The sequence below is a fragment of the Peromyscus leucopus genome, chromosome 16_21 (assembly GCF_004664715.2).
Source record: "Peromyscus leucopus breed LL Stock chromosome 16_21, UCI_PerLeu_2.1, whole genome shotgun sequence".
Taxonomy (NCBI): Eukaryota; Metazoa; Chordata; class Mammalia; order Rodentia; family Cricetidae; genus Peromyscus; species Peromyscus leucopus.
In genome coordinates, this window is record NC_051084.1 from 24,410,774 (window position 1) to 24,433,072 (window position 22,299).

The window sequence follows — 22,299 nt, forward strand, 5'->3', positions numbered from 1 at the left end:
CACGTCTACAAGGTATGCTCACATTTACCCAGTGAGCTTGCCGTGATGTGTAACTGATGTCGTTGTTCAGCAGCCATACTTCACACAATGTGAGCTCTATACATCCTTGCCTATGTCTATGCTTTTAAGACTATGTTATTCATTGAGGGAAGTCTCATTTAAAAAGTCACAAAGTTGGGCCACAGAAATGGTGCAGTGGTTTGAGAGCACTTGCTGTTCTTTCAGAGGACCCAAGTTTGGTTCCCAGGACTCATAATCACCTGGAACTTCAGCTCCAGTGGATCCAAAACCCTTCTCTGGTCTCCTCAAGCATCTGTACTCACCTACACACACACACACACACACACACACACACACACACACACACACACACACACACACACGCATCATTAAAAATACAATAAATCTTTTCAAAAAAGCTACCACACCAATTCTTTTTAAAGTTACAATGTAAACTTTTGGTGAACGATAAAATTCATGGACGGGGCATACAGAAAGGTGATGGGTTTTTACAAAATGAAGACAGCTGTGAAGCTGGCACTTAGGAAACGCATCACAAGAGCCCCAGATACGGCTCTCCCTAGCTCCACCCTGTGCTCAGGTAAGCCTTTGTTTTTGAACTGCTCTTAAAATGAACCCTGCCATGTGTCCCCTTTTGCCTCTGGGGCCTCCTGTGTGCTGTTTCTGACCTTTATCTGAACTGTTTCTTGGAGCTCAGGTTTCTTCGCTCTGGCTGCCTCAATCTACAGCAAGTTTCTGCTGTCATTGGTGGACATCCAGGTTGTCCTTGGGTTGGTGCTGTCGCAAATGAGACCCCTAAGATGAGTCTGTGTGTCCCTGTTTGTGTTGGGTGTGTATTTGCGGGGGGGGGGGGGGGGGACGGGGGACGGGGGACGGGACACCCGATGTGACACACACCATGTCTCGGTTTAGTTGGTGCTTACCACCCGACAGTTTTCTGTGCACAGAAACTAAGGGTTCCACTTGCTTCACGTTTCCCAGCATCGATACTTTCTTCTTTATCCTCTTAACCATTCCAGTGAGTATGCTGGAGTAGAATTTGATTTTGATTGGCGTGTCCTTGGTGATCTGGGCCCATTTTGTACGTGTGTGCATGTTGCATGCATCTGTTTGTATGCAGACATGCACACATGGAGGCCAGAGGCCAACAATCCAGTCTCTCAACTTTATTTATTTTATTCTTTATTTTTTATTACTATTTTTTTACACAGAGTCTCACTATGTAGTACTTGGCTGACCTCGAACTCACGGATCTGCCTGCCTCTGCCTCCCAAGGGCTGGAATTAAAGGCGTGTACCACCACTGCCTGGCCCCCCCCCTTGAACTTTTATAATTAGCCCAAGTGGTTAAACTGATCAGGGAATACATTCTTTTAAGATATCCATGCACACCACAGACCACAGCCCATCTGGGCACTGCTGACTCTGAGCAGTGCCAGTGGTCAGGGTCCCATGTACTTTGAGATGAGGTTAGCCCAACACAAACCCTTACTCCAATGGGAAGAGCCACCGGAAGCAGTGACCTGAAAGTAGATCAACAGCCTCCCAAAGAAACAGGAGGTAATAGAATTCTGAGGTTTTCTAAACAAGGAAAAAAACCCAGAACATTCTAATGGGCATTCCCTCTGGGCTTAGAGACTTATGTACCATCTACTAGAAATCCCTGTGAGGTACTACTCAATGGTTGATAGTATCTTGGTATTCATCTTCAGGTACCATGATGTTTAATGATACATTATTACAAAGGGCATTCCAGGTTAAGTGACCTGTACAATTCTCAGGTCGCCACTAAACTTTTTGCTTCATGTAACCTACACACCTGTCAAGGGATTACGTGGTTTTTGTTTGCCAAATGTCTTCATTCCCCATTTCTTCAGAAATTTGATCGAAACATGACTCAAACAACACCAAACATGTATGTGTCGAAAGCACCCTGCCAGGTGTTGTAGAGGAATGCCGGATGGGAGGCATGAAGGTCATGGTTTCAAAACAAAAACATTCCAAGTTGGGCGAGGTGCATACCCATTTGTAACCTCAGCCCTGGAGAGGTGGAGGCAGGAGGATGGCAAGTTTAAGACTAACTTGTTGACCTAGTGAGACCCTCTCTTGAAATACAAGTGAAAATAAAAAGCAAAAAAAAAAAAAAATTCTACCAAAAGAGGAAAGGGAGGAGAAATTAGCATTTATTAAAATCTATTACAGGTGCCCAATACTAAGCTATGTGCCTTTCTCGAACTCAGTAGAGTTCAAGGTCACTGGTGATGTCCCCACATGAGATGTCCTCACTGTGCACTTGAGACTCGGGGCATTAATTACTTAGGGCTTCATAGCTACTAGTGCAGGTCAACAGCAAGGCTCAACATAACCAAATTTGACTCCAAAACTTTTATTTCTAAAAGTGGTCTTTGAGGCTACAGAGATGGCTCAGGGGTTAAGAGCACTCCTGCTTTTGCAGAGGACTCCATCGTAGTTTCCAGCTCCCCCATGGCAACTCACAACCTTCTGTTATTCCTTTCCAGGGAATCTCATGCTGTCTTCTGGCCTCTATGGACAGCTGTGCTCATGTGCACATACCCCATTCAGACACAGGTGTGTGCGCACGCACGTACGCACGCACGCGCACACACACACACACACACACACACACACCACACACACACCAATAAATCTTTAAAATAATGACCTTTGAGGGCTTAACTCAGTGGTTGCCCAGGCTACACAAGACTTGGGTTCAACACCCACAACATTCATTAATTAGTATGAAATAATTTTAATATTCCAGAAAGATTTCAGCATGATATAGAAAGTGGATGCATGTTGTTCCCCTGATGTCCACAGCTTATGTTACCATGGTACAGCTCCTAGCCTGAGGAAAATGGCTTAGACAGAACACTCAGCTTCCTGGTTCTCCCACTTCGTCCTTGTTCCAGGACTCAGCTCGGCTCTCACACTGGATTGGCTTGTCCAGTCTTTTGTGTATCCACCCTGAAAGTCCATGACAGTCACTCAGTCTTTCCTGGTCTTATCAGAAGTGTTTCATGAAAAGAGAGAATGCTTGAAATATATAGATTTTAAAAAAAGGAAAGAAAAGGAAAACAATGCCATTCCATTTCTTTTAAATTGTGCAAAAAGCTGACTGAGGCAGGAGGATTTAAGTTCATGGCCAAGTGGGGCTATGTAAGTTCCAGGCCAGCATGGGCCATGTAGTGACACACACTCTCTCTGTCTCTCTCAAACAAAAAGACGACACAGTAGAAGTAGCAGGACATTTTAGGGATATACATTGCCCGTAGCTCCATGTGTATATTTTCAATCATTTGTTTTATGTGTGTGTGTAGTATATACATCTGGAGACTGTAACAGTGTACTCTCTTTGAATGCATCCTTCATTGTCAGCTTGTGGGATCCATGTTGTTCTTTTCAATGGCTGTCAGGATTTCATAGTGTGTGGTTTGTAAGTCATCCCTTTATTGGTGGACCAATGGGTTACAGTCGGTGTTTTGTACTTAGACAAGATGCTATGCCAAACATCCTCTGTGTGTGTGTGTGTGTGTGTGTGTGTGTGTGTGTGTGTGTGTGTGTGTGTGTGTCTACCTGCATGGTGACTTCTATGAGGTAAGTGACTGAGCCAAGGATCAAATACATTTTCCACTGTCAGTCATTACCAAACTGCCCTCCCCAAAGTTGTCTTTCAACACACACCCCTCCCACACGGAGCCGCCTGCTCAAGTCCCAGTTGAGCTGTGAATGGGAGTATTCTAATCTGCTAACAATGGTTTTGTTTAGGTCATGGTCTGGCGGGTGTCTCATCCATTGCACATTTTGTTGGCCCACTTTGAGTCACCGCCTTGCTCTTGTGTGCTCGTGTAGATGCCGTCATGAGTCTAAAAAGAACCGTCTTAAGTACTTCCAGGTCTTTAGATTCAACATGGCTGTGAAGGGGTCTGCCTAAAGCCTGAGGGTTCCATAAAACACTAGAAGACTACCTGTGGTGTGTCTGAGATTCAAGGTGAATTTACAGTGTGGTTGGCTCCTCTGAGAACCCTGTATTCCTGAGCAAATTGTATAATTATAGTGTCAACTCTTCGAGAACAGAAGATTAAAACAAGTGGAGAGATAGCTTAACCCTAACGTGCTATCATTATTGTTTTAAAATGTATCTAGTTCATCATTCTTATTCTGGGTGTGATGGGGGTATGTGTACTGTACACACATGCTAAGTCTGGAGGTCAGGGGACAGCTTGCATGAGTCAGTTCTTTCCTTCCACTGTGTGGTTCCTCGGGATCCAACCCGGATCATCAGGCGTGGTTTCATGTGCCTGTACCTTGCTGGCCCTAGCATCACTAAATTATTTTTATTTTATATTTTTTTTAGCACTCCAAACATAAATCTTTAATCACACTGTTGGGGTATCTGTGACAGTTAATTTTAGAGCAGATGCAAAGTTCGTATGTCAAAATCAGGTATTTTCTATTGACCTACTAAAATAATTGTGAAAGTAAAAATACCAAAAACACACGAGTGAGGCAATAAAATTAACACCGGTCACTCAGTGTCTAGCATTGCAGGCTGTGCAAGTAGATTGAAAAGAAACAAGTGAGTGTGAAGTGTTTTACTGTATGTATTAAAGTTTGTATTTTATTTTTCGTATTAATATAAAGTATGCCCCAGTTGATAAATGCAAGGGAAGTGAATTTGATGTATTTCTTGGATGAATAAGCTTAGATGAAAATCAGCTGTTAGTATACAAATACAACACAGTAATGTCATTACTGCATTTAAGAGAGCCACAGGGGCTGGAGAGATGGCTCAGAGGTTAAGAGCACTGGCTGCTCTTCCAGAGGTCCTGAGTTCAATTCCCAGCACCCATATGGTAACTCACAACCATGTATAGTGAGATCTGATGCCTCTTCTGGCACAAAGTCGATAGAGCACTCATATACATAAAATAAAAAAAGAGCCTTAATTTAAGAGAGAGAGAGAGAGAGAGCGCCCCGCAAAAGGTAAAGGAGGTTCAGATTATTATAATGGGACCTTCTGATTGGTGCTAAATGATTAGTGTACAGTGATTGATTATTCGAGTAATCAAGGTGATTGAACTTGATTGATTTCACTAAATTATTTTTACTATCGAATATATGATATGCTAGAAGTAGGTATGTAATAATGTCAGTTAAAGCAGAGAAAGTACCACTCAGATTGTAAGGGAGTTTAGAAAGAGCGGGTGGCTGAGTGACCCTTGACCTCTTGTGTCCCCTCAAAACTACCTTGACTGCTGAGCTGACTTTGACAAAGGTGGGTTTCTGGTGTTGGGATGCAGTTTTCATGGGCTGTATATTCATAGCTTTATATTTTCACTTCATTAGTTCATCTCAGAATTTCCTGAGTCTCCTCATTTCTCTGTGTTGCATTTAAGATCTTCATTTTTTGCAGGTAAGGGAGGAATGTGTGTCCTGCAGCCTTCTTGTCTGTTGGTCATTCTGCCTGACCTGTGCACCAAGGCTGTGCTTCCGTATTCCCTGACAGCCTTGCAGGGTGGAGTTAAGACTGTGTAGTGTTCCGTGGGCTCTCTGTCTTAGAGCGGGTGAGCTTTCCATAGACACTTTAGGAACCTGCCCTTTGCAGAGTTTACTTGTTAGGTTCGTTTCTTTATTCCTCTCATCCATCACCCACCCTCTTCTAAAGAGGAAGTGGAATTAAAAAAAAATAATAATGAGAAAATATCTTTTTAAATGTAATACTTAAAGAGATTTGAAGAACAGCTTGACATTTGAGATTTGAATGTGGTTCAAGGCTGTTGCAGCTAAAATATGGTTTTGGCTTGTCTTGTTAATAAACAAAATTAATTAGGGAGCATTTGTGTCTATATCTGATTTATTCATGTGCACATTATGATGCAAGTGAGTACATACAGATCATTAATAGCCTTTAAGCCATAGTTGGAGACTGCATTTTTCTGATTAACTAGTTAAAGTGAATGCAAACAAGTACTATTTACATTAATGTTTAGAGCTAGGCTTGTTGGCTCATGCTTTTAATCCTAGCATTTATGAGGCAGAAGCAGGCTTATCTCTGTGAGTTCAAAGCCAGTCTAGGCTCCATAATGGGTTCCAGTGTAGGCAGGGTTACATAGTGAGACCTTGTCTTTAAAAGAAAAAAAAGAAGGAGGAGGAGGAGGTTTGGATACATTCGTGTTGTTTAGAAGACTCCACAAATAATTTTTAAGGCCTTTCCCAAAGCTCAAATTAGAAACCCGGTCAGAAGGCAGTCGTTCTGTGATGGGGTTGTAACTGGGAACGGCTCCTCTCCCACTCACTCACGCTGTTTAAACCATCCTCCTTTGCTACCAGAGAACTGGCAAGCACTACTTCCATATTGTCTCAACATTTATTGGGACGTTTGCTATGGGCTGGGGAGACCTGTAGCGTATCCCATGGTTGTCATAGAAACTGTAGATGAACCAGTAATGCCACACTGCATTTTAACGACACCTGGAAAAGCAAAAGTTGTTTCCCATGGTCGCCAGGTGAGGGGCGGTGCCCAGGCTGAAATGTCCAAGCCTTGTTTTTAAATATGGGGGTGGGGTGGGGGGAGTTGGGGGGCGTGGAGGCAAAGACTGGAGTCTCCCATTGCTTAACTAACTGTATGTGAAGCAACAGAGGAGTTGACTGAGTTAGTTCTTTCTTGTTTATAAGGGAAAAAGAAAAAACAAAACAAAACAAATGAAAATAACAAGAAGGGCTTGCACTGGGCTCCTGGCCATGCATCAGGTCGCGTCTTTATGAGAACACCAAATTGATGGCGATCATCACCGATTCATGAGCTGACATCTTTCAGGTTTTAGTATTTCTCAAGTGTAGGCACATGAAACTGGAGTTATAGGCAGTTGTAAGCCGCCATGTGGGTGCTGGGAATTGAACTCAGGACCTCAGAAAGAGCAGCCAGTGCTCTTAACCCCTGAGCCATCTCTCCAGCCCACTGCTGGAGAGTCCACTGCTTCTTAAAACCCATCTCCGTGCACTTTGTATAAAAAACAGTGTTCTGTGTGTGTGTGTGTGTGTGTGTGTGTGTGTGTGTGTGTGTGTGTGTGTTCAGTTTCCTGCCTGGCTTCCACATGCCTTCCCAGGCTCACCTTGTATCACTCTACCCACTCAGTGCCAGCTCCCGTTCATCTTTTATGGTTCAGCTTCACCGACTTCATCAGGGATAGACCGTCTCTGACCTTCCAAACTAAAGTGGGTTCTTCATACATAATCTTTCTTTGTGTAATGGTAAGGATGGAGCCTAGGGCTTTCACATGCTACTGCCCCTGAGCTACATCTCCAGCCTGTATGGTCTTTGATACTGCTTTTTCCTCTTTAAGATTCATTTTTAGTTACGTGTGTGCATGCATGTGTGTGTGCGGGCGCATGCACGCACTCACATAAGTGCGGGTGCCTGTGGAGGCCAGAAGAGGGCATTGGATGCCCTGGAGCTAGAGTTATAGGTGTTGTGAGCAGTTGTGTGAGTGCTGGGAAGTGAACTCAGGTCCTCTACAAAAGTAATGTCTGCTTTCAGCTACCAAGCCATCTCTCCAGTGGGTTCCCAGTATTTAATACTGAAGTCATACCTTTCTCATTTGGGGAAGGTCAGTTCTTTCCCAACCAAGGCTAGGGAGGTTACGTGTCTTCTTCAAAGCAGTAGAGCCACTTAGGTTTGGGATTCTGGGTCAGGGCTGGCCAATCTGAAAGCCATGTCTGCCATTGACCTTTCTTTCCTTCAAAACCCTAAGGATAGAGAAGGGCCCATGAATCAATACTGTAGGTTTCAGAACATCGCCTTCCTACTCTGTACTCATATTGTATATGTACGCGAGTTCGAATACACATGCCTGTGTGGGCATTTGAAGGCCAGATGTTGATTGGTGTCAGATGTCTTCCTCAATTCCTTTCCATGTTACTTTTTGTTTGTTTGTTTGTTTTTCTTTTTTTTTGTTTTTTGTTTTTGTTTTTGTTTTTGTTTTTCAAGACAGGGTTTCTCTGTGTAGTTTTGGTGCCTGTCCTGGATCTCGCTCTGTAGACCAGGCTGGCCTCGAACTCACAGAGATCCGCCTGCCTCTGCCTCCTGAGTGCTGGAATTAAAGGCTGTACCACCACCACCCAGCCCCATGTTATTCTTGAGGCAGAGTCTCTCACTGAACCTGGAACTTACCAGTTCAGCTGGGCTGGCTGACCAACAAACCCAAGGATCCTCCGGTCTCTCACTAGTGCTGGGATTATGGGCATGCATCCTTGCACTTGACTTTCCACATGCATGCTGGAGACTGAACTCAAGTCTCCATACTTGTGCAGCAAGTACTTTATGGACAGATCCTATGAACAGATCCTTGGATCCTTCAAGTCATTCCTTAAGTACCCGTCTTCCCAAACCCTTGCTCCCACCTCATGAGATTGTCACTTACTGGAAGTCAGACCTTGTTTTTAGGGGGCTGGACATGAAACCTGGGGAGCTCATGGCATGAGTTCCAGTGCCAGCCAGGACCTGCTTTGCTGGTATCATCTGTGTAGCAATGACGTATATAATCTTGCATGAGGAGATGCTAATAGAGTGCTTTTGTGTGGGGAATCTTAAAGCAACACACCGTTTTATTCCGCTTCATCTTTTCAGAGGCTGGAGCTATCTCATAAAGGATCTCATTGGCAGAGTCCATTGTGAACAGAATTAACCTAAAATCATTTAAAGAGACGTCACTCGTCTGCGTCTTTCTGGGTTCTTCGTGCCTGTTTCCTCGGAAAGGGAAGGATTAACTGCAAGTATTTTCTGCTTTCCTTCAGGAATTAAGTGATTTACAGCGTGATCCACCTGCTCACTGCTCAGCGGGACCTGTGGGAGATGACCGTAAGTTCACTCAGTTGCCAGGCTGTGCTACCATTGAAAGGATGGCTTTGGGCAGCTTTAAGTGACTACTGTCCCTCTGTGTTTCAGTGTTCCACTGGCAAGCAACCATCATGGGGCCCGTAAGTACAACTCACACGTGTGGACTAACCCCCCCCCCTCCGTGGCCGCTCTTCACTCTTGCCTTTTGACCTGTGAGCAGATGCTTATGACTCAGGTTGACTATTCTCATCGTCTGAATCACCCACGAAGCAAAAACATGATTGAGGGTTTGCAGTGATTTTTTTCTCTAAAGCAGAGCTGGCAAATACCTGCTGGGTCACAGCGATATTTTTCCTGTGCTCATACCAACCCCGTTACGCAGCAAGGTCACGCTCTCTGTGCAAACAGTCTGTGTTGGCCTTATTAATTTTTTTTTCAATACAGCGTCAACTGTTTTTCAAGGAAGTGGAGCCTTCCTCACCCATCCACGGTTCTCATAGGTTTGAAATAAGTCTGACCCAGGAATGGGATTGCTCCACCCGGCAGGTGTCTGTTTGCAGTAGGTCTCATCGTGGCTCTTGACTGCCGAAGAAGTGGAGGAGTCCTGCTGTGGGTGGTCTCTGTCACCTTTTGAGTTTACTCTGCTGCCCTAAACTGGCCCCTCCTCGTTACCTATATTTCTACATCTGAGAAGCATCAAGGGCTTGAAATGGGCTCTTCTTTCTATGAACATGATGCTAATTGTGAAAGATCAGACACTCTGTTCCAGTCTGCTTTCTGGATGAGAGAACCCGCTAGCAATATCCTTCCTGAATGCCAGACATACTTCCCCTAGGGTGTTTATCTACCCAGATGTGGAGTTTTAAATCATTTGCCCTCGTATCCAAACTGAAAAAAAAAAAATTCTGAATTTCAAAGAAAAGTCTCTGAGGAATTACCCTAAACGACTCAATTTTTCCATTAAGTTGTTATGTTAGAAGGGAAAATGCACCATATTTACCTAACAGCTTTCAATAAGAAGCTAGTTCCTTCTGATTGATGCTCATTATCTGCTACGAACCTTCCCGTCATCTCGAGGTGTGCCTTGCCATCAGAGCCGGGGCCTCCATGGTATTTCTCAGGTGAATCATGGCTAGTAAGCAATTGTGATGTTGTTTTGCATGCCTCTCTTATTTTAGGAGCATAAACACACTCCACCACCCTCTGTAATATCACTTGACTGTCCACGCAGACCATGCTTATCTCCGTAATTTGTTGACCTTTTTTTTATATTTACTAAACTAGAATTAAGCAACATAGTAAGAATAATTACATAATACAATGCTCAAATCTTTATGCAGAACTTTAAGCAGGGAAAGAATAACAGGATTGCTTTTATTACCCATGATGCATCCCAGTAAATATGAAGGAATTCAAATAGAATTGGAGGTATATTTTGCTGCTATTTTTGTTTTTTCCTTTAATCTTTCTCGTGTGTGTGTGTGTGTGTGTGTGTGTGTGTGTGTGTGTGTGTGTGTGTGTGTGTATGTGTTGTGTATTTCCCTTACGGCCACTTAGGAGGTGACCAAGCTTGAATTCCTTTGGTAAAGTTGATGCTTAATTCCGTATATCATGAATGCCGAATTCACCCCGCTGGGTTTGGGGGTTTTATCATCTACAATATGAAGTACTAGCAAATGAAACTTGGGGGTAAGGTGCATGATGGTGCCCCTTAACCCTCTTACTAACTTATTCCCTTTTGGTCGTACTTAAGTGGACGTTGGAACTTAAAATTTGGAAATTAAAAAAAAAAGGTAACTATTAATCTTAACCTTTAAAAAAATGCTAGTGACTGCTCTAGAAAATGATCTTTCCTCACAGCAGTCCTCGCGTCTACACTGGTACCCATAAACGGTGTGTTTGGTTAAAATCGCACTGCTGTCCATGTCTGCTTCTCTTTAAACTTGGTGGGCACCTTGGAAAACTTCCTGCCTGGAAAGGAGCCTGCTCTCCAGGTAAATTGCTCACACGTACAGTGGTGCTAGGATCATGGTTTTTGACAAGCTGTTACTCGACGGCGTCGTTGAGAAGATGCGGCCATCTCCCTCTCGGAATCGTTCAGACTCGTATACATGTTGTGGCCGGACACTGACGCGCCCTGTTGTGTGATTTCAGCCTGACAGTGCGTACCAAGGTGGAGTCTTCTTCCTCACTGTGCACTTTCCGACAGACTATCCCTTTAAACCGCCAAAGGTATTTATCTCCGTGACGGACGTTACAGGGGGTTTCACTGTTTGTCTAGAGATGGTCTTGTGATGTCACAGACTGTGGGGTAGGTTAGCGAGGGCCACCGCCTTTGTACAGCCTCCAGATTGATATAAATATAAACTATAAAACACCCTTCCGTAGTCAAGTACTTCCCTTTGCCTGTTAGACAGACGGTGGCATTGGCTACCAAGTTAGGCTTGTGGGCTTTTCCTCCTTATGAGATGTGTGTGTGGAGTCTGGAATGTTTTTATAGTCAAGAATCAGGCTTTTCTGTCCAGGGTCATCTTTCCAAAGAGGGCTCTGTTTTCTCTTTTGAAGTACTCAGTGGACGTATATGGAGCATCCACCATGTCCCCTCACAGTGGGAACCACAGAGGAGCTGCCACTGAATGGCAGAAGGGGATGAAAACACACTCTGAGGCTTAGAGTCCAAAGCAGAAGCAAGTGATGGGGGTGTGAAGGACGGAGAACGAACATCAGCTGATAGGAAAATAATTATAGCACTTTTAAAAATTTTATTTTATTATTATTTTTTTTCTATCATCAGCTTAATACAGTACAAATTCTTATCCTAATAGTGAAATGTCTCACCGAATCTTGCCCAAGTGATTGAGTAAAACCTAAACTTATTATAAGCCACAGTCATCCTAGGGTCCCCCCTGCTATGTAGCCTCCCTGGATCTGTGGGTTGCAGTCTGATTGTCCTGTAATTATAGCACGTTTAAAGCACCTGGTTTAACAATCATACGGATGACATCACAGGACAGTGGCTCTTGTCAGATTCCGAATCTCAGTGGGTTTTACAGGACAGGTGACCAGCTGAGGCATCTCACTTGTGCTCTGACAGACTTGGTGACCTGTTTATAGATCCAGGTGGCCTGCTGGGAATTAACTAGCGGGCGGGTTAAGAGGAGGATTCGGAGGTGTGATGAAAGCCAGAGCAATTGGTCCAGGTGCCGCTCCGGCAGGCACACCAGCTATTGCGGACATCCTCATTACACCCCAGACGCTTCCCAACACCTGGAGGAGGGAAGGAGGTCAAGCTGAGTTGGTCTCCTTCAAATTCCCCAGTAGCTAAGCTGCATGTAGACGTTTCTGTCCCAAAGCTGGGTAAAGTGGAGCAGCTCATTTTACCCTTGAGTGGATCGGTTCTGCTTGTTCATAGTTTGTGACGATCAACACTTTTTGTTCTTCTTTTTATGTGTAGATTGCTTTCACAACAAAAATCTACCACCCAAATATAAACAGTAATGGGAGTATTTGTCTTGACATCCTGCGGTCCCAGTGGTCGCCAGCTTTGACTGTATCGAAAGGTAATTTTATTTATCAGATTTAGCATAGGCATGGGGAGGATTGTCCAATGTCTAAGGACCAGAGTTTAAACAAAAAACAAAAACCAGGGAAACAAAAGCAACCTCTGCCTCAACCCTCTGCTTTTTCCTGTTTTGCTTTTGCTTTCTCTGGGAACTCTTCTGGCTTTTAGTAAACTCTGGAGTTGGGAGAAATGAATGGATGGGCAAATCTAAACGAAATCCGCGATTTAAAATACTGGAACTAAGGGCTGGGGAAAAGACTCGGGAGACAAAAAGTTCCTACTGCTCTTGCAAAGGACCTGAGATAGGTTTCCAGTTGGGCCACTCACAGCCTCCTGTAACTCCAGCTCCAGGGGACCCAACGCCCTCTTGTGGCCACCAAGGGCAACTGCGCATATGTACATACCTCCATGGACACATAAATAAAACTAGAAAATAAATCTTGAAAAGTTGCTAGAGTTAGAAATTTTATGGTACGCCTATTGACGTCTGCCCTTCTGTCTTTACAAAAGAAGTTAAGAGCAATGCCAGTAAACAGAGTTTGGTTGACTAAAAGGGGGAGAAAAAGAGATTTGGGGAGTCACCCCATTCCTTAAAGCGTCGGCTGACGATAAAAAGTACAGCTTCAGGACGGGCTGATAAAATAAGCAGTTGGAAAGGAAAGGGCTGCTTCCTACTGCAGCGTGATGCCGTGCAGATAGCTGGCGTGTCTAGCTTGAAGCATCTGTAGCATCACCATGACTGACACCTGAAGCATGCTGGCGCCCACCCTTCAGAGGCGACATCACCTTGTTCTTTGCTGCGCTGTCGGCTGCACTCACTGATCCTTAGGAACCCATTTGGCTCCATTCATTGGCTAGTGTTGTACGCTGGGCCAGCAGTCCTCATCTTGTTTCTCTAATGGAATAGAACCTAGCAGCTGGAAGAAACGGCTTGGGTCTACTACACACATCTGCCCCGGAAGTAGCTACCACATTTTCCACTTTTTATAACTTCAAGTCAGGTGTTTTCCTGGCAGGTTTCATGAGGCATCCTGATTCTTCTGCCTCAATGTCCTGGGTGCTGAGATGACAGGCATGAGCCTCTATGTCCGGTTTTCGTTAGATGCTAAGGATAGAAGTCTGGGCCCTGAGCATGCTAGGCAAGCACTCACAGCTGAGCTGTACCTCAGCCCTGTAGTGTGTTCTTTTTGTTTGTTTGTTTTTGTTTTGTTTTTTGCTTTTGCAGACAGGGTTTCTCTGTGTAGTTTTGGTGCCTGTCTTGGATCTCGTTCTGCAGACCAAGCTGGCCTCGAACTCACAGAGATCCACCTGCCTCTGCCTCCCACGTGCTGGGATTAAAGGTGTGCATCACCACCGCCCAGCTCAGCTTGTTCGTAGAAGGGATAATCTTACTACAGGCAGGGGGCACAGCTATCATTGTTTCAAGTTTTAGGTAAAGCCAAACACCTCCAGGTTGATTATTTATAACTGTTCGTTTTCCTGACCTAAAATGGTCATGTAGCATCCTTTCATAAAGTTTCAGCAGTGGGCTGGGCAATGGTGGTGCACGCCTTTAATCGCAGCACTTGGGAGGCAGGGGCAGGTGGATCTCAGTGAGTTGAAGGCCGGCCTGGCATACAAAGCAAGTTCCAGGACAGCCAGGACTGTTACACAGGGAAACCCTGTCTCAGGGGGGAAAAAAATTCAACAGTAATTACCATAAAGTGAATCAAGGAAAAGATTCTGTCTATAGTTATTCGGATTACTATAGTTTTTCTTGGAATGCTGTCACAAAATGGCTCTCATTTGCCACAAGCTGCTAAGTCCTTGTCATTTAAAGAAATGGCAGGCTGCCAGGTACCCGGTACCTATCTGCTGATGCTGTGGCTTTTTATAAAAAAAATAATTAGTATTGTTAGCTTCTGAAAACTTTCCTCCAGTCTCATTACATGCAGAATAGGATGGTGAGAGAATTACCAAAGCCGGCTGCTGTGTGTGCACCTGGTGCATGCCGAGCACCCGGGGTAGACACCTCTGTCCCTTTCCTCCTGGTCACTGAACATTTGCTTTGGTTTGTGATAGAGACATGGGGGCGGGTGCTTTCTGGCCGCCCGAGTAGGGAGACGGGGAACTTCACTCTTGTCCAAGTTCAGGAGCTAACTCACACCTCATGCATCTGTTCGTCCGCTTTTCACTTTTCTGTATTTAAAGGCCTTGGTTGACTTTTGCCAGGAGTTGAGTCTGGATGTCCAAGGGGGCCGGAAAAAAGGTACCTTGTCCTCTTGGTTTAATATACAAGGCCTGAGTCTCATGGGGCAGGGAGAGGAAAATAAACACAGTTTTTCCTTCACTCCTGTTGTCCCTTGTTCCTCATTTCAGAGTCTACTTTGGGTGGGGCAGCAGTGGCGCACGCCTTTAATCCCAGCACTTGGGAGGCAGAGACAGGCGGATCTCTGTGAGTTCGAGGGCAGCCTGATCTACAGAGGGCAGCCTGGTCTACAAAGCGAGATCCAAGACAGGCACCAAAACTACACGAGAAATAAACCTTTAGACTAGAAAGAGTAGAAAAAAAGATGAAAGAACCTAGCAGAGGAGAGTGGATGAGGAGTGGGAGATGCTTCTGAGAGCTCCTTGGAAGTACCACACACACGTGAAGCAGGTTAAGGTTTTGTCTCTTCCTGTTTCAGACACTTAGGTGGGGTTTGGTTTGGTTTTTAGGACAAGGTCTCACTATGTGATCCAGGCTGGGGTCCAGTTGGCGGTTGTCCCTCTCTTGGCCTCTCTAGGGCTGGGGTACTGGCATGTGCTTCTCTGCCTGGTGTAGTTTTTTTTAGGTGTAGCTGTTTGCATTAGTAGTTTTGACATGGTATAACAATAGATACTGTGTGCAGTTTCTGTTAAATACACCAGTCACCCAGAAATGGTGGTCCATGGTATTTGTAAGTAAATATAACTAAATATGAGGTGTAAGGAATGGAAGATTTGTTGGAAAATGACCTTATTTTTTATGGACATACACACACACACACACACACACACACACACACACACACACACAAGTTCTTGACAGCTGCTTTGGAGGACCCACATTGTTTTAAGTAAATGTAGATAACTTAGAATTAAAAATATCAAAAATAATAATTTCATTACTTTAAAAAAAAATGATATTTACCGGGCAGTGGTGACACACGCCTTTCATCCCAGCACTCGGGAGGCAGAGCCAGGCAGATCTCTGTGAGTTCAAAGCCAGCCTGGTCTACATAGCGAGATCCAGGACAGGCACCAAAACTACACAGAGAAACCCTGTCTCGAAAAACAAAACAAACAAACAAAAATCTACCTACCAACTGAAGGTAATATAAAATGCAACCCCCATGTGGCTTTTATATTTTTACAGTGATGGGTTTTTTTGGTTTTTTTCTAGGGCCTCAGGTATGCTTGGCAAGCCACCTGCCCCCAGCTGCTCCCTTGCCGCTCCGTGTTCTTCTCCTCTTTTGTTTTCTTTATAGTCGGGGCGGTTATTTTCAGGTGGGTAGGTTCTAGAGAGCAGCCACGGCCTCACCTAATGGAACGTTTTTGTTTTTGTTTCCCCCCAATCTAGTGCTGTTGTCCATATGCTCACTGCTCTGCGATCCTAATCCAGATGACCCCTTAGTACCCGATATTGCACAGATCTATAAATCAGACAAAGAAAAGTAAGTGTTTCCTGTTATACACTTCCTCTTGGGTGCATTTGCTGCCTGTGTGTGATATTGGAAGTACATTTAACTCGGTGTAAGTTTTGTTTTGTTTTTCTCCAGTAGACTTTTTTTTTTTTTTAACTGTCTTTAAAACCAAAACCAAAACCTCTTTCCGGGTCAGTGTTTAGTAGTACACGTTCTCTGTCTGTGCTACACACACCCTCACCATTTCTAGCTGGCAAATTAAACATGGAAGGATTTAACCACCGGGAAGCACTGGGCATTCTTTCCTCATCTTCTCCTAGGAAGAGAAGTTCCTTCTCTTGCCCACCCACACTGACCTCTTGCGGCTGCCTCAGCCTCCTGGTGCCTGATAACCCTACCTCAGGGTTGGCTTCTACAGATTTCTATTTGAAGTTGTTTTTTTGTGTCTTGGTTTTTTTTTTTTTTTTTTTTTTTTTTTTTTTTTTTTTTTTTTTTTTTTTTAGTTGAGATATATTTTCATACAGATTGCTGAGGAATCTAGGAATTTAAAAGTCATTTTTTTTTTTTTTTTTGCTTTAATGTTGGCATGCGTCTGTGTTACCTCAGCCCAGTGACAGGTGTAAGCATGATGGTCCTCATGAGGTTTCTGAACAGAGAGAGGCTCCGGCAGGCTAAACGTGTGTGTTTTTACTCTCTCTCTTTTTATATGCCTACAGATACAACAGGCACGCAAGAGAATGGACTCAGAAATATGCAATGTAATGTTTGAAAACACTTTCACTTATACCAGAGTACTGTAAAATCTATGTCTTTTTCAACATTAGCAGTGAATCCGGCGCTGTTCGCTGTCTCCTTTGTTCCATGAATCCTTTGGTTTTTTTACTCATTTTAAATGTGTTTCTGAAGCAAGACAGAACAAACTTCCAAAAATACCCTTCAAACGATGCTGAGAGCATTTAGCATTTTGTGCTCGTCAAGGAGGACATTTATTTTGGTTCCTGAGACACTTGGACACCTGCATCTTCAAAGCAAGATCCGAGAGACACGCCTGAGAAGCAACCAGATGATTTTTTTTTTTTTTTTTTTTTTTTTTGCTGAAAGGAGATGTTTTTACACAACGAGAAACACTGTATGTATTGTCCAAGATGTCGTCACTTTTATAAATCTGAATTCAGATTCCATTCTTTGTTAGCTCACTTTATAATTTGTATTTTTTTACTGTATAGACTAAATATATTCTATGTCAACTCATGACCTTTTCTTCCCCCCTGTGAACAGTATTGAAGCCCCCAACAGGTGATGATGAATAACTGTGCCCCCTCTTCCCCCCGTCTTAGGATATTCTGTGAGTTGAATGCATATTTCTTAAACCGGAACTGATCTCCGCACGGTCTTTCTCAGTGTACCGATTAGAATGGAGAGACCCTTGTTTGGTTTTCTTGTACTTGACTTAACTTGATTGCAATGTGAATTAATTGCACTGCTAAGTAGGAAGGTGTGCCACTTTTTTCGTTGTTGTCGTTCTTCACATTTGAATTTTTTTTTTTTTTTCTGTATAGGCAATATTCTATTGACACCTTTTCCAGACCTTACTGTAGCTTTTTCCATATAAATAAAATGCTTTTTCTACTGTTTGTCTTGATCACTTACTGCAAAAAACAAAACTGCTTGATCTATCCCTCAGGATCAAAACTCTGTAATTTTGCATGACAACTATTTCCAATGTGGAAAATATCATCTTTTTTTTTTTTTTTTTTTTTTTTTTTTTTGCATTCAAAAGAAATTTGTTTTCACTTATTTATTTGGGGGTGAGTTCCATGGTGCACAGGAAGGTCAGAGGACGACTTGTTGGAGTCAGTTCTCTCCCTCTACCCTGTGGTTCTATGAAATCCAACTCAGGTCACTTTGGTCTTGGTAGTAAGCACCTTTAACCCTTGACCACCCACCTCCTGTCTTGGCATTTCTCCTAACCACTAATTGCATATAAACTTGACTGCAGTAGGCTAACTACTGCACCTCTTTACCAGATTGTCTGCTGTGAACTGGTTTACTTTGGTCCCTTGTTGTTGATGAGAATTTAGAAGCTGGGGCTTATCTACATCCAAGATGAAGTACTTACTTACAAATGTCCCAAAAGGAGTGTGGGTATGTATTCCCGACTCTAAGGAACAGTCTTGATAGCTCTGAGGAGCCGCCAGGTTGACTCCTGAGAATGACTGTATCACTGCATGACATCACTCCATGTTTGAAAGTCTAGAATCTCTAAAATAGAATTTTAATGCCATCCCAATTTTAACAGCATTTATCTGTCTTTACTATATGTTATTAACCATTAAAAAAGGGTACTTCTGTTTTTCTAAATTGCCAGCTAAAAATTAATTTAAGTAAGCAATTTACCTTTCTAGATTTTTAAAGAAAACAAAGTTCTAATGTTTGAGGTTGAACATACGTCTCGTTAATGGTTCATAGGCACATCACACTTGAGTGTGTCATCATTAACAGTGGCAGTGGTCTTGATTAGCACAGTAGCTGTGTAAATGAGTAAGAATTACTTGGTAGCAAAAGATTCAGCTCCATTGATTATTTTATCCTGATTTGTGATTATTGAAGCACAGGCTAGCAGCCTCTTAGGAAATATATCATTATGAATGACTGTAAAATAATCAAATGAATTGTGAAATGGATGTGTAAGAAAATACAGGCTTTGGGAAATAGAGATATGAATGTCTTGAAGTAGCCATCTCATGAACCAAACACGTTACTATCCATTCTATGTAAACTAAATGTTTCCTAAGCTTGGGTGCTCTCATATTTAGATAATATTTAGTGTATCTTGAAAGTAAGAGATTTTGTTTCTTGAGTATCTAAATTATCACTTTAAAAAATTCCTTTGTGCTGACTATGGTGGTACATACTTTTAATCTCAGCATTCAGAAGGCAGAGACAGGAGGATCTCTGTGAGCATGTGGCCAACCTGGTCTACCTAGCAAGTTCTAGGCCAACAAGGGCTATAGTGTGAGAGATCATGTCTCAAAAACAAATAAAAAAATTTTTTCCCATTTGTATGGCATTTAGTTTTGGAAGTGTCTTTTGTTTTCTTTTTCAGATTTTCTGTGTGTGTGTGTGTGTGTGTGTGTGTGTGTGTGTGTGTGTGTGTGTGTGTTCTGGTGCCCAAGGAAGCCAGAAGTGGCCATCAGATCCCCTGGAACTGGAATTTTACCAGCTGTGAGCTGCCCAAAGTGCATGCTGGCACCTGAGCTCTGGTCCTCTGCTAGAGCGGTTAGTGTCTTCACCACTGAGCATCTCTCCAGCCCTTCTTTGTTTTTTCTAATTAAAGCCTGAAACCTGCTTTAACTCTTGTATCTCTTTGCTTATTTACATCTGGACTCCTCAGGGGTAAACAGTTTTTTTTGTTGTTGTTTTGTTTTGTTTTTACTAACAAAACCAGTCCTACTCCCCAGAGAAGTATGGACCAGGTGGCCATATGGATCTGTCGTTCTTGCTTAATACTAACACGAAACATGAGTTTGATTTTAAAACTGTCTTTTCGGGGGTCAGGGCAATAGCCAGTGGATATAGATGCTTGCTACCAAAACTGGTAGAAACAAAGAGCCAACTTCCACAAGTTGTCCTCTGGACTCTATTGTAGCATGCCCCCCCCACCCCAAAATAAGTAAATGTAAAAAAATCCAACTTGGCTTTTCATAAATTAAACATGAAGGACTTCAGACTTCCAAAGATGGAGTCTTAGGGGGCTAGGGTCTCCCTTTTTGAAGTCCTGGATGCTTCCTGGTAGTTGAGAACCTGTAAATTGGATTGTAGGTATTTGTAAAAGCCACATACAGGAAGCTCTTGAGGTGTGGCAATTACAAATACCTACAGTTCCTGTCCCCGGCTGTCTCAGCAGCCTGTGGTTCCTGAAGACCATCCTCACACACACACACTTGCTTGGGGAAGCCGTGTGTAATTGCTGGTGTGCTTCGTGTCCTCTTGGCAACCCTACCACTAGGGTGATAGCAAAAGCCAAACATGTTTATCAGCCTCAAAAGACCCCGAGTGACTTGATCGCCAACAGAACATGAGAGCCTGCTTTGTAGCAGAGGATGGCCTTGAACCTCTGATCCTCTGGCCTCCACCTACCTCCTAAGTACTAGGATCACAGGTTTCCATGTTGCTGGGGGGTAGAACTCTTGGCTTTGTGTATGCAGGCAAGCATTCTACCAACTGAGCCACACCCCCAGCCTTTATATTTGTTTTGACACAATACAGGATGGAATTCAGGACTTCAACATTGCGGGCAAATGTTTTCATGTGGGTCTATACGTCCACCTCTAGTTCTGGTTGGTCTGCTTGTTTATTTGTTTTTTGGGGGGGGTTGGTTTTTGTTTCTGTTTTAGATGGAAAGATTGGAAAACCAAATTTCCTTACCAGATGAAAAGAGACTTTGACTTTGAAATGCTTCCTAGATCTGTTGACTGAGAGTCAGTTTGGACGGGGCTCAGTTTCTAGTCCAGTTGATGATGTTTGAGAATTTGATCTGTTGTAGAGTCACGAAGCCCTGTTACACATTCATTTTAGAAGCAGCCATGGCATTGAGCCTAGGGCCTCTTGCATACTTGGCAAGTACCCCGTGGCTGAGCACCATTGGGCCTTCCGTAGTCCCTTTCTCGTTCTTCAGCTGCATTTTACAAATGAAGCAGCAGGTAGAAACCCATGAGCTTTCATTTGTTAAACTGCTATGTGTGGATAACTACTCAGTTTGCTGAGTACCTTCTGTAAGGCCTTGTCTTTTTCTTAAAAATTCCATTTATTTATTTGTGTGTGCATGTGTCTGTCCACACGAATGTGCGTACAGATCAAAGAACAGCTTGAAGTTGGCTCCCTCACCCACCGTGTTGGTCCCAGGGATTGAACTCAGGTCGTTAGGCTTGCTGCAAGCCCCTTCACCCCCTCAGCCATCTCACCTTCCCTGTGAGCTCTGCTTAAGCAGATGCTTGTTAATCAGTCCTCTTGAATTTCAGTAATCATGATAACCGAGAACCTGGATTGAACTGATGTTTGGGTTGTAAAAATAATTTGTAATGCAATAATACTTTCTTCTAAAGATTTGTTTTTATTACCTCTGAAGTGTACATGTGTAGCTGTGTGCATGTGCGTGCAGGTGCCCAAAGAGGCCAGAAGGGAGTGTCATGTCAGATCCCCTGGAGCTGGAGTTACAGGTAATTAATTGTGAGCCGCCCTACATGGGTGCTGGGACCTGAACTCTGGAAGAGCAGCAAGCACTCTTAACTGCTGAGCCATCTCTCTAGCCTCATCCAATAATATCCCGAGGACAACTTAATGCCTGTTATATCATTTGTTAATAGTTTGTTACATTTAAATTTGTTTCCCTGATCCTTTTATATAAGAATGTGCATTTAGATTGTGAGCTGAATTGACCTAACAGGAAGGTAAAAAAACAAACAAAAAAACACCTCAAAGTATTAGTATTGGATGTTCTCTACAATAAAATTTATGTTAAAACTTACTTCAGTTTTAAACTCTTGGGTCCTCCTGTTGTGAAAGGTACATGAGCCTTTCTCAAGCTGTTTTGAATACAGTGGGCCCTGAGTTCTGAAGTACAGTACACTTTCCCATACAGTTTACTTATTAGGAAAAGCAATCTGGTGTCTCAAGCTAGGGGTGCTGCTGTGTGGTGGAGAGTCTGTTTAGCTTGTGAAGGAACCTAGCTTTAATTCCCAATCTCCCTCCCCCCAAAGCTAAGCACTCTAACTTCATAGGCCACTGAGGTATGCACGAAATATTTTAATAGAAACGGATGCCCCTGTGCGATAGTTATGGCACCAAGGAAAACGTTGATAGGGTTTGGCATCTCTTACCCTCAAAGCTTGGATTTCTCACCAGGACCATGCCCAGATCCATAGCTAGGCAGTTGTGGGAAAAAACAGATGGGAAGCATGTGGCTGTGTAGGCTGTCAGTGTTCGCCTTGAAAGGGCCACACGGCAGAGCTTCCAGCAGTGACCGGGTGCAGAACCTTTGCCTGGAAAGGCAGTTTGGAATTCAAACCCATGGTTCCTTTTTCTTAGTATTATTATTGTTGAATATAGATTTTTTTAAAATATAATGTATTCTGATTGTGTTTTCCCCTCTCCCAACTCCTTCCAGATCCTCTCCACCTACTCAAATCCACACCCTTCCTTCCTTTCTCTCATTGG

At 43.4% G+C, this 22,299-nt stretch overlaps 1 protein-coding gene across 1 annotated transcript in view; it reads left to right on the forward strand.

Annotated features, from left to right (window-relative positions):
- The window catches only part of Ube2d1 (ubiquitin conjugating enzyme E2 D1), a 33,232-nt gene extending 15,390 nt beyond the window's left edge, over positions 1 to 17,842 (forward strand). The window contains exons 2-7 of the mRNA XM_028877265.1: positions 8,835 to 8,898; positions 8,986 to 9,017; positions 11,032 to 11,109; positions 12,332 to 12,437; positions 16,020 to 16,113; positions 16,800 to 17,842. Coding sequence (XP_028733098.1) covers positions 8,835 to 8,898; positions 8,986 to 9,017; positions 11,032 to 11,109; positions 12,332 to 12,437; positions 16,020 to 16,113; positions 16,800 to 16,845 — 420 coding nt within the window. The 3' untranslated portion in view covers positions 16,846 to 17,842. The remainder of the gene's footprint in view (positions 1 to 8,834; positions 8,899 to 8,985; positions 9,018 to 11,031; positions 11,110 to 12,331; positions 12,438 to 16,019; positions 16,114 to 16,799) is intronic.
- Positions 17,843 to 22,299: the final 4,457 nt, after the last annotated feature.